This window comes from Borostomias antarcticus, assembly GCF_949987555.1.
Source record: "Borostomias antarcticus genome assembly, chromosome: 18".
NCBI classification, from domain to species: domain Eukaryota; kingdom Metazoa; phylum Chordata; class Actinopteri; order Stomiiformes; family Stomiidae; genus Borostomias; species Borostomias antarcticus.
Window position 1 is genome coordinate 9213765 of NC_140251.1, and position 12371 is coordinate 9226135.

Consider the following 12371-nt stretch of genomic DNA (forward strand, 5'->3'; position numbering starts at 1 on the left):
TAGTTGATGTTTTGCTCCTTGTACAACAGGTTGGGATTTTCAGATGATTTGAGGATGACATAAATGGCTGGGGGCCTGGATTCACCCCACTGACTTTTGGGGAGTGACTGTGGACCTAGCCTTCACTTTTACCTATATGCAACTTAATTGTCCAATAGCATCGCTGCTTAGATGAAGATGTTTTGCTCAAGGAGGAGGCGCCTGCAGCTGAGCCGTGTTCTGTTCCTCCTCTCCGGGGTTCTGATGTGCTGCCTCTACCAGTTGGCCGTCAACACCCGGCCGTCAGAGCCCTGGTCAGCTGCTCAGATAGGCGGCGACCCCAGAGAGGGCCCAGGCCCCGTGGAGGCCGTGGAGGTAGAGGCAGCCGAGACTGGGGGGGATGTGGCGCTCAACTTCGGATCCGGAGAGGTGGAGCTATCAGATCAAGCCACCACAGAGGCGGCGGTAAACTTAGAAACAACAACGTCCGATTTCACCTTGTCGACGACTTCAGAGGACGCCCCTCCTTCAACGACTCCAAACAGGACTATTGTGCACTGCATCTACGTCGAGCCTGAATCTCCCAAGGCCACTGAGGTGCCCACACACACAGCAGCACCCCCAGGCCCCAACGCAACACACCCCTCCCCTGGTGACGCCCCACACATAAAGGCAGAATACCCCCAGGATATCTTCAGCGTGGAAGAACGCAGACGAGGCTGGGTGGCCCTGCACATCTTTGGGATGTTCTACATGTTCGTGTCGCTGGCCATCGTGTGCGATGAATTCTTCGTTCCCGCCCTGGGAGTGATCATAGACAAGTTGGAAATCTCGGACGACGTGGCAGGGGCCACATTCATGGCGGCGGGGGGCTCCGCCCCGGAGCTCTTCACCTCCCTGATAGGAGTATTTATCTCGCACAGCAATGTGGGCATCGGCACCATTGTGGGCTCAGCAGTCTTCAACATCCTGTTTGTGATCGGCATGTGTGCCATCTTCTCCAGGGAGATGCTGCATCTCACCTGGTGGCCTCTGTTCAGGGATGTGTCCTTCTACATCCTGGACCTCATCATGCTCATCATATTCTTCCTGGACAACACTATCATGTGGTGGGAGAGTCTAATGCTGGTGGGCGGATACTCTCTCTATGTGTGCTTCATGAAGTACAACGTGCAAATAGAGAGAGCCTTCAAGTACCAACTACAGAAACACAGTAAGAGCTGTTCCAGCATCGTTGCTGTCGTGGAACCTGAAAAGGTAAATGTTGATTCTGATTCTGATTCTGATTCAAGCTGCACAAAATTTGATGTGCTAAGATAATACAATTCTACACCTAAAGGAACTGAGATTTGGAAGGCCATGTTTCAATAATACTGTATACACATTTTTTGAGTGTGAGCATATTGTTTGCTACAGCATGAACAAATAAAACTTTTTTATTTTAGAACTGGTGGCAATGACAACATGACAGTTCTATTCATGGGAGGGGAGAGTGGAAGAGGGAGCGAGGAAGGGAGAGAACACTAGGTTTACACCACACTACTGTTACTGTACAAGTCATCAGAAACCAAAACGCACGATAGCATCCTCATGGAGGGCACAGTAGGAAGTCTGTCACAGAAAACATTTTGCTTTAGTTCCCATGTATATAAATTATAGAGTATTGCACATGCCTTTACTGTAAGTGTTTGAAAAGCTCAAATGAGTAGGATATGTGATGTCGGGGAGAATGGGTTAGGGTCACATCATGAGCTGTCCTGATTATCATGCGACTGTTTCCTCCCAGCAGCCATGTGTGCGTGTGGCAATGCAACCACGTCTGATTCTGTATCTCATCATAAACTAGGTTGAGGTCTGCCCTATACTGTATATATATATATATGTGTGTGTACTGTATGAGTCATTTGCTCCCTCATCCTCTCAGGCTCACCCACACTCCTGTGAGAAACCCACAGGAGTGTGGGTGCTTTTCTGAGGGAGATCATCACACTGTCTGGTCCGCCATGGCAGCTCTGTACGCCCACCTGACAGATTTTATGTGCAAATCATGGCCCCAGAGCAGGGTGGTAGAATGTGGTAGAATGAAGAATCTTTATATACAGCCCACAGGAGATGTGGAGATTAAATGTTCTCTGCACTTAACCCATCCCGACGTCCTTCCCCCAAGGGCAGCTGGGAGTAGACGTAGGCAGCATGCAGGGGACACGCCCAGGGGCCAACCAAGTGTTCCTGTCCGTCTTCACCAGGGACGGACAGCGTTAGCGATCTGTTCTTCTGCATGTTTTTCATATTGGGTTCTTTATGGGGGAGAACGTGCAAACTCCACAGAGAAAGGACCGGAGACCTTCTTGCTGTGAGGCGACAGTACTAGGTACTGCGCCACCGTGCTGCACGTGAGCAATTTTGGGGTTCAGTGTCTTGCTCAAGGACACTTCGGCACAACGCCAGGAGCTGGGATCAAACCGGGGACCTTGCGATCCCCAGCCAGCCACTCTACCTCCTGAGCTACGTGCCGATTCAGTGGTGATGCTCACTTAGGCCTTGTACACCCAAAGCCAATCACTCACCACGACCCCTAATCCCACGAGGGGCCACAGAGATGCAGAGACATTTACAAATACTGTTTAGCCCTGGTAAATGTGATTGAAGCTTATTCTGTACAGAGTGAGTGGACTCGGTATAGTACTTGGTCAGGGGTTTCAATTTAGCTGGATAGTGGGCAGGGCTACATGAGAAGGGTTTGCAGTAAGCTACCTTCCTTTATGTACAATGTCCTGTCACAGCATCTCATTATAAAGAGGTCATCAAATTAATATAAAAAATTATCTATCTATCTATCTATCTATCTATCTATCTATCTATCTATCTATCTATCTATCTATCTATCTGTCTGTCTATCTGTCTATGGGATATATTGACTACTGCCATGGGATCAGTGATCATTGTTTTATTCAGGATGATGGGCCAAAAGGTGAAGAAAAATCTCCTCCTCGTAAACAAGACAAGAATCGACTAAAGGTAATGACCAAACTAACTAAATCCATAAACAAGCCCTTTACCTCAACACACACACACAGGTTACAGATTGTTTTATTATGCACATGACCATAGCCTCTTTTTTTCTCTCTGTAGTTGAAACCGGCCCTTCAGCGAGGTGGCAGCTCAGCCTCCCTTCACAACAGCACGATGAGAAGCACCATCTTCCAGCTGATGATCCACACGCTAGACCCTTTAGGTGAAGGTTAGTTCTTATTCTTATAGCAGAGAAATCACAAACCATGCTGCAGCCCAAAGTACAATATCATCACTTCCTGGTGTGTCCTGGAAACTGCTGTTATGGACAACAGTCCCTTTTGTCCTTCCCTCAGTATAATGGATTAGCATCGTCTCCCAAATGGAGGCAGCACTAAGTCCTGATGCTAAGCAGATAAATACCTGTGTCAGTCCATGCAATGATTTAGTCGTGTAGAAGCCCGGGAGATGAAAAGGCTTATGTAATGGCACGGACTGCGGCCATTTTGCTGTGTCTCAGTGTAGTTATTCCGGAGACAGATTGCCAGGTGGTTTTCTCTCTACCAGAACCAGAGGGGGTCCCCGTTGTCAGACAACAATGTTAAATGTTTTCCCCAATTCACATCTCACTGGAATCTGTGAACAAATAAATAATGAAAGCAGTAGTACTCCATGCTCCTCCTTGCTATGATAGGCATGTTCCATTGTGCTAGACAGGAGCCTGTGGAGGTGTGTGGGTTAGGGTTAGGGTTAGGTTTTGGGTTAGGGTGAGGGGGGTTTCTGGTGACCTACATTGTGTGGCCTCTGGGCCCTGCCTCACCCCCAGGCCCTCAGTGCTGCACGGCTCCAGTCCAGTAATCAGCTTTTGATTGAGCCCATAAAAGCTGGGTCAGCCTCCACCAGACCAATCCCTTTATCTCAACAGGGCCATCATTCATACTTTCCCCCATGTGCATTGCTGTGCCCGGTAGAACCACACGGACACACTCACGGTTGTGTGTGACAGAAACACACCTCACACCTGTAACATTATGTCTTACAATCACGGCTGACTGTGGTATTGCACTTTGGGGGATTCTTTCATAGCAGGAAGGGAGGATGTTTTGTCTTGAGGTGCAGGCAGAGAGAGAAAGTGTGAGCTGTTGTGTGATGTTGGAATGGCTCCGTTTGATCGACATTCATCGTGTCTATATAGTTGAAAATGGAAAAACAAAAGTTATTTGTTCTTCTCAAATCAACTCAACTCAAATTTTATTTATAAAGCACATTTAAAACAGCCAAGGTTGACCAAAGTGCTGTAAAGCTCCAGAGCAACAAAACACACAGCACACAATAGAACACTACAATACTGTACATATACCAATACATACACAATACACAGTAAGCAATATACGTAAAATATAGTACAATACAGGGGCCATCGGGTGTCCACTCAACCATCTCTTATGATCAACAGTATTAAATGGAGTTGCCCATGCAGGCGTTTCAGATCAGGAGAAAAGTAAAGGTTTAACAGCATAACAGCAGTTCTATGTGTGGTTAATGTTGTTTTGTTTCTTATTGGTTTCTAAATTGGCTGGGAATTTCTGGTACAGTTTTAGATTGGTTTGAATCCTACTTAAAGGACAGGGACTATTTTGTGTCTATAGGCAATTACAAATCTGAGCTGACAAAAATGACCTGTGGAGTTCCCCAAGGCTCCATCCTGGGGCCTATTCTGTTCAACATTTACATGCTCCCACTAACTCAGATAATGGAAAACAACAAAATATGTTACCATAGCTATGCAGATGACACACAAATGTATATCACCATAACACCAGGAGACTATAATCCCATACAAGCGCTGAGTAAGTGCATTCAACAAATCAATGATTGGATGTGCCAGAACTTTCTCCAACTAAACAAAAATAAAACTAGAGTAATTGTCTTTGGAGCCAAAGAAGAACGATTAAAAGTCAGTGCTCAACTTCAATCAGTAGCCTAATGCTAAAAACCACAAACGAAGCCAGAAATCTTGGTGTAGTCATGGACTCAGACCTGAATTTCAACAGCCACATTAAGTCAATTACAAAGTCAGCCTACTATCACCTGAAGAATATATCAAGGATCAAAGGATTTATGTCCCAGAAGGATTTGGAAAAACTTGTCCATGCATTTATCTTCAGTAGACTCGACTACTGTAACGGCGTGTATAGCCTACAGGTCTCTCTAAAAAATCGATCAGACGTCTGCAGCTGATTCAGAACGCTGCTGCTCGAGTCCTCACTAAGACTAAGAAAGTGGATCATATCACACCAGTTCTAAGGTATTTACACTGGCTTCCTGTCTGTCAAAGAATTGACTTTAAAATACTGCTGTTGGTTTACAAAGCACTGAATGGTCTAGGGCCAAAATATATTTCTGATCTGCTCATATGCACCATCCAGACCCTTCAGGTCGTCTGGCACAGGCCTGCTTTCTGTCCCCAGAGTTAAAACAAAACATGGAGAAGCAGCATTCAGTTTTTATGCCCCACATATCTGGAACAAACTTCCAGAAAACTGCAGGTCTGCTGCAACTCTCAGTTCTTTTAAAACAAGCCTGAAGACTTTTCTTTTTGCCACTGCTTTATGTGCAAAGCACATAAACATTTAGGAGTTATGTTTATCTGCACTGTAACTTTTATTCTTGTATTCTATTTGTCCTGCTTTTTGTTTTAAATGTCTATAATGTCTTGCTTTTTGTTTTAATGCTTTTAATGTCTCATGTAAAGCACCTTGAATTGCCCTATGGCTGAAATGTGCTATATAAATAAACTTGCCTTGCCTTATGATGCTGTGCTTTCTATTGGCAGAGATTCTAGGCATGGCTCGGGGAAAAGTGGACACGAAAGCGAAGTCCGAAGGTAGGACAAACATGTTGGAATTGCTGTGTTACTGTATTAACCAGAACTCACAATATTGTGTGTGACTATGGATGTCAGATTGACACCACAAATCAATGATTAGCAATGCGTCGTCTTCCTCATGGCATGGTCAATAACACACATTGTGCCATACCATCAGTCATAGTCTTTTAACAGTTTGCAATTAAACACACTATCAAAAGACCAGACCCTCGTGTGATATGATTACCCCCGGAGCTGAAGGTTGTTCGCTGTGGCTAGCTGTCACCCCCCAGAAAGCTAAGGTGATGTATAGTAGAGCAGTGATTATGCCGTATTGTTTGGTGGATCCTGCTGTTTTAATTGACAGGTAGCTCTGCGGCGATATTGGCTCGATACGCACAGTATTCCCTCCTCACAAGCGAGTTGTTGCTGTGTTGTTGATGCACTGGGTCAGCAGCTGTGGTGTATGCAGGGCGACAGGTGCTGCAGAGCTGCGTGCTGCCAGTAGGCGGCGCAGTGGTTCTCTGAGTGGAGCGTGCTGCTGTTTCCCATGCTGTACCTCACTGCCATAAAGCTTCTCTAGCTCATCGGCTGATATAACCTGATATAACCGTCAGTCTGGGCTGTGTGAATAGACAGTGAGACCTGTGGTCCTGCAGGGGAGGAGGCACAGGCAAGTCAAAACATGCCCTGTTCTCCCTGCAGCCATTATGGAGATGTAATAAACGTGTAATAATTACCGCTGATTCTATTGTGTATTCTGCACTGTTCTCTGATCTGAAAGAGCAGCAGCTGTACAGGTTGATAGGGAAATCCCTGTGCTCATTAGACCTGGCAGCAAGATAGTTGGCAGATGGTTAGGAGGGGTGCTGTTGGAGGGAGGAAGCAGGGGTGTGGCTTTGGACAGTGTTCTGATCTGTCTGTCTCCCTGGCTGTCTCCATCCCAGAGGACGGCATTAAAAAGGAGCCACATAAGGAGCCAGCTGCCACCCCGCCCCCAGCCAAGGAGGAGGAGAAGAAGGAGGAGAGGAAAGAGGAGAAGAAGGAGGAGGAGGAGGTGGTGAAGGAGGAGGAGGAGAAGGAGGAGAAGAAGGAGGGGGTGAAGGAGGAGGAGAAGAAAGAGGAGAAGAAGGAGGAGAATGAGGAGGAGAAGAAAGAGGAGAAGGAGGAGGAGAGGAAGAAAGAGGAGAATGAGGTGGTGAAGGAGGAGGAGAAGGAGGAGAAGGAGGTGGTGAAGGAGGAGGAGGAGAAGGAGGAGAAGGAGGTGGTGAAGGAGGAGGAGAAGGAGGAGAAGAAGGAGGTGGTGAAGGAGGAGGAGAAGGAGGAGAAGAAGGAGGTGGTGAAGGAGGAGGAGAAGAAGGAGGAGGAGGTGGTGAAGGAGGAGGAGAAGAAAGAGGAGAAGAAGGAGGAAGAGGAGAAGAAGGAGGAAGAGCAGCCAGAGAAAAAGAAGGTAGGCACCACAGCCCTCTATCTCCTCTGTTATGGCCCTGGCTGGCCTGCTGGGGTTTGCCTGTCTGTCTGCCTGTTCCTGACTGTGTTTGAGTTTCAGGGGAGCAGGTGGGCGTGTCCGGTGATTGGGGGAAATCAAGCTGACTGGCAGCACCTGGGCCCGGTGCTGTCAGGGACCTATATCAACCCCTGCAGTCCAGCAGGGCCTCGGTGTTCTCCTCTCCTACCTGGAGGCACCCATTTTGTCCTTGGTTGTGTTTGCCCTCTGATTGAATGTATTTTGGTTGTTATAGGCTTTAGTTAAGTTGTGGTTTGCTTCCGTTGTTAGCTTTAATTGGTTTTCCTTGGTTAGATTGGTTTCCTTTCATGTTGCACCTTACAACACTATATACAGGCACACCATCTCACTCATGCATACACCCACTACACTACTGATTTCCTGATTATCCACACATCCCATGTTTATTTTCAGTTTAGGTTGAATTTCTTTGTGCTTTATCCTTCCAATAAATTATTGTTAAACTTTTAGTTTTGGTCTGCGTCTCCCACTTTTTGTCATGGCCGTCCGGCCCGGTGGGTGACACCTCCCACATCTATGTTCCGGCAGAGTAGTGACTTTATGATTCCTGTCTTGAAGATGAATCTCAGTACACTATGTACAGAGCGTTCCCTGTTTGTCTGTTGATCTCTCTCTCTCTGTCTGTCTTCATCCCTCCATCTCAGGATATGGAGGAGAAGGGAGATGGTGGGGGCGGGGCCTCGGGGGGCTCTGATGGCAGCGAGGACGACAGCGACCAGGACAGCGACGATGAGGACAGCGAAGATGAAGACGAGGAGGATGAGGAGAAGGAGGAGGAGATGGCATTGGGGGACGAGGAAGACGGATGGGAAGATGAACCTCTGTCTTTAGAGTGGCCAGCCACTCGGCGTAAACAAGCCACCTACCTCTTCCTGTTGCCCATAGTCTTCCCTCTGTGGCTCACAGTTCCCGACGTTCGCAACCCAGTAAGGCTCAAACAAACAAACAAACAAACCACAGCAGCATACAGCCAGAGACTTTATATCAGCTCATCAAGCATTAGCAGAATGGGACCCTGATTTAGTGCAATTTCCCACCGGGGATCAATAAAGTACACGACTATGCTACTGCTATACAGCTCATAGCAAGGCTAAACATATTGTTGTACCAGACTGAAATTTTGTCTATTTATTTATTTATTTTTACCTTGTGTTGGTTTAACCTTGTCTATGCCCCAGTTCAATTTATTTGTGGGGATTGCAGAACCAAGAAACATGATCATATGTTTCCAATCCTCTCTTTGTTCTCCAGAACTCCACAAAGTTCTTTGTGATCACCTTCCTGGGTTCCATCTTGTGGATCGCTGTGTTCTCATATCTAATGGTGTGGTGGGCACATCAGGTCAGTAGTGCTGGCAGCTGGTTCTATCGCGTCTCATCTGGATTAGAATATGGATCATTCTGCACTCCGATTGTGCCTTGGCAAGATGGTGAACTGCATTTTAGAGTTGTGCATATTATACACATGAACAGTGAATGAGTACATTTGTGAATGCAAACGTTCCCATGTGTGCTCCGTTTTCTTGGTATTCTAACCCTCTGATGCCCTCCCATGCCCTGCCAGGTGGGTGAGACCATCGGCATCTCAGAGGAGATTATGGGCCTGACCATCCTGGCCGCGGGGACATCCATTCCTGACCTCATTACTAGCGTGATCGTGGCCCGGAAAGGCCTGGGCGACATGGCGGTGTCCAGCTCGGTGGGCAGCAACATCTTCGACATCACCGTGGGGTGAGTACAGCCTCTAGCTGCTTGTATGTGCCTCCTGTAGCGGGTATCTCTAGCAGGCCCGTGAGTCATCTCAGCTTTGACGTACTGTAATATTAATAGATCCCGATATCAGATGATGAAGTGCTACCGTACAGAATTGTTACTGGAACAGTTTAAATCTAGTTTTTACTCCCTCCCTCGCTTCCTCTCCCTCCCACTGTCTCGCCTACTCTCTCTCTCTGTCTGTCTTTCTCTCTGTCTCTCTCTCTGTTTCTCTCTCTCTTTGTCTCTCTCTTTGTCTCTCTCTCTTTCTCTGTTTCTGTCTCTTTCTCTCTCTCTCTCTCTCTCTCTCTCTTTCTCTCTCTCTCTCTTTCTATCTCTCCCCAGCCTGCCAATCCCATGGCTGCTGTACTCTTCCTTCCACGGTTTCGAACCCTTGACAGTCAGTAGCAACGGGCTGTTCTGCGCCATCGTGCTCCTCTTCCTCATGCTGCTCTTCGTCATCATCTCCATCGCCGCCTGCAAGTGGAAGATGAACAAGATGCTGGGCGCCACCATGTTCCTGCTCTATCTGGTATTCGTGGTGCTCAGCGTGCTGCTGGAGGACCGCGTCATCATCTGCCCCGTGTCCATCTGAGCAAGAGAGCGAGGGGAAGCCAGGCCTTCTCTCCACACTGCTCCCCACCGGAGATGAGAACCACCACCCTTTCCTGGACGTGTGTCTGGATAGTGGGTCAGGGTCCGGGTAGATCCACGCATTCACATGCAGTACTACGGCCCTTCCATACAGGCGGCCTGTGGAGTGTGTCTGGAGCGTTATACATGCTACAGTACTGAACTCTCATTAGGCACCACCTCACACTCCCTGTTAGCCACAATAGCAGCTTGAACTTCACAGTTTGCTGTATCTGCAATACATTATAGCCATGGGTGTGTAGTGGGAATTTTTAGTAGAGGAGCTCTATTTTAATGACGCCATCGTCAGCGTGATCTCTGTCATCCTGTAAATGATCATTTCGAGCATTATATCCTATTGACAGAGGTTTGTTATGTGAAATGTTTGATTTAATGCTGTTTTAATATTATAAAACGACAACAAAACAAATGGTATTATGCTAGAAATGGGGGAGCGGTGCGCCCCAACGACGACTACACCTACAAACACTCTGGACCAATGACTACAACGCATATTATAATATGCACTCACTACAGATGTTAATCAGAATCATAGGCCCGTCATTTAAATGCCGCAGAGTCGTCCATATAAGCAGTGGGTTCCTGTTGGAAACATTCTAGAAAGGGCAGAATAGTAACAACCAAAACAAGCGATGACAAGAATTCCAATGTACTTGTACTACATATGGCAAATATATATTCTATTCAAACATATTGAATTATGTACGTAATACATTCTGCTATTTAATTATTTTCATATAATATCTAAATACATTGTTTTTATAATATATAAATACATTCTTTTATAAATAGCAGTGTAAGGCTACTTGAAATGCATGTGCATTTTGTGAAGCACATTAGTTGTTTTGTTTTAAGTCGCATTTACCATCCTTTAACTGTCCTGATATTTCATATAAGGGAACCCATTTCCAGTGCACTGATGCAACGTGTGTATCTGGTATCACACTTATTTTCTCCATTTACACCATATCTCAGAACCAGACCAAACATTGTATCCATATGATACTTTTTATTGAGAATTTATCTGTAGATCCAGTCAGGGAAATTCCATGAACACTTTTCTTTTATGTATAAAACTTACAAATTAGTAACTGCTAAAAATTATAAATACTATTTCAAAGACATTGGTCTAATTGAGTAGCAGTGTAAACAACAGATATGGACATGTGATGTTTTGGTCAGTAAGAGGGTAGTGGCCACACATTTATAGACTTAACAAAACTTTTACTGAAGTCAGTCTCTGTTTGGAAGGGCATAACAACTACACTGCAATTAATGTGAAACAGTCATGAGCTGAAAGTGTGATCCTGATACAACAGCATTGAATATATAAGTGGATTTCTGAAGGATAGTGTTATCAGACCAGGCAGGCAGCTAGCATTATATCACAGACTTCAAAACTGTTTTTCCACTGGCTGTACAGGCAGGCAATCACTGCCATCTGTGTGTCTGAAAATAGAAAACAACACTCAAAGTCAAATGAAGCTGTTCTATCATGCTACATCTCCTGCTGTGTGAATGTGGCACATGTGAGCCTAGAATTTGTTCAGGATAAATTGATTCCCTTGTGTTACTGTAGGTTACTGTATATAGTTCACACTGTTAAACTGGGTATTTGGTGCTAGTGCCACTGAAATGACTGTATAACCCTGTTCTATAAAGTCACTGAGAAACCAACAGAGAATATCAAATACCCTGTACACTTTTATAGCTTCATGTTTGTGTCAATAAATCAATTTATTTATGAAAACATTGTGCGCAATGATTTAAGTAGGCTAACACAGATGTAGTCATTCCTGATTCTGCTGTTTGTATGACTGTGCCTGAACCCTATAATCCACCTTATATCAATTACTTTATAAAACCCATTGCTTAAAAATGTTAACAATTCAATTCAGCTCGCAAATCATATTAGTATTCCCTTTTAGGTCAATCATGATTGGTCATTTTCAGGGTCTGTACAAAGGGATAAAGGAATATACTTTTGAAGTCGTTACACATTTCAAGAGAGGTTCTAGTATCAATAAAGGTTGTGTGTGCACGTTGATAAAAAATCAAGAGGCTCAATAAATTGGTCCACTGGTCCTCACGAGTTTCCAGCTCCACCATGAGTTCTGTTCTGTCAGTCGGCTCAACGTACCAGTGTGACATACGTACCATAAAGAGATGCTAGCACTGTATGTGATCATAGCCTAGCCTTTGTACAGCAGCTGAACAGAGTGATTCATGACAACAGTTTTAAAATTCATCTTGGCAAAGTGCTTAGCAAAATATGGACATCTAAAAGCAACCACCTCAACACTCGACAATATACCACCACGGTCACCAGGACCACTGGAGTACAGAACCATACTATTACTTCTACACACATACACAAGTTCATCAGTTACTACAGACTGGTCATAAAAATATACATGTACAATAACTTTACAGAGGGTTCTCTTAATACTATACAACAAAACACAAGCCCCGTCATACTATACCCCTCAGCTGTAACAGTGCGAGGCATGTCTGCTCCATTGTGCTTCTAATTCAAGTCCATATATCTGGTCCGTATTGGTCCTGGTCAGTCAGGCAG

The 12371-nt window shown here is 45.5% G+C and overlaps 1 protein-coding gene across 1 annotated transcript; it reads left to right on the forward strand.

The window, feature by feature from the left end:
- Positions 1-177: 177 nt before the first annotated feature.
- Positions 178-9734, forward strand: slc24a1 (solute carrier family 24 member 1; the record flags this gene model as incomplete). The annotated part of the gene is made up of 7 exons (XM_084452552.1): positions 178-1236; positions 2935-2997; positions 3112-3220; positions 8052-8314; positions 8640-8729; positions 8952-9118; positions 9485-9734. 7 exons carry the CDS (start codon positions 178-180, stop codon positions 9732-9734), a joined length of 2001 nt encoding a protein of 666 aa, XP_084308678.1.
- Positions 9735-12371: the final 2637 nt, after the last annotated feature.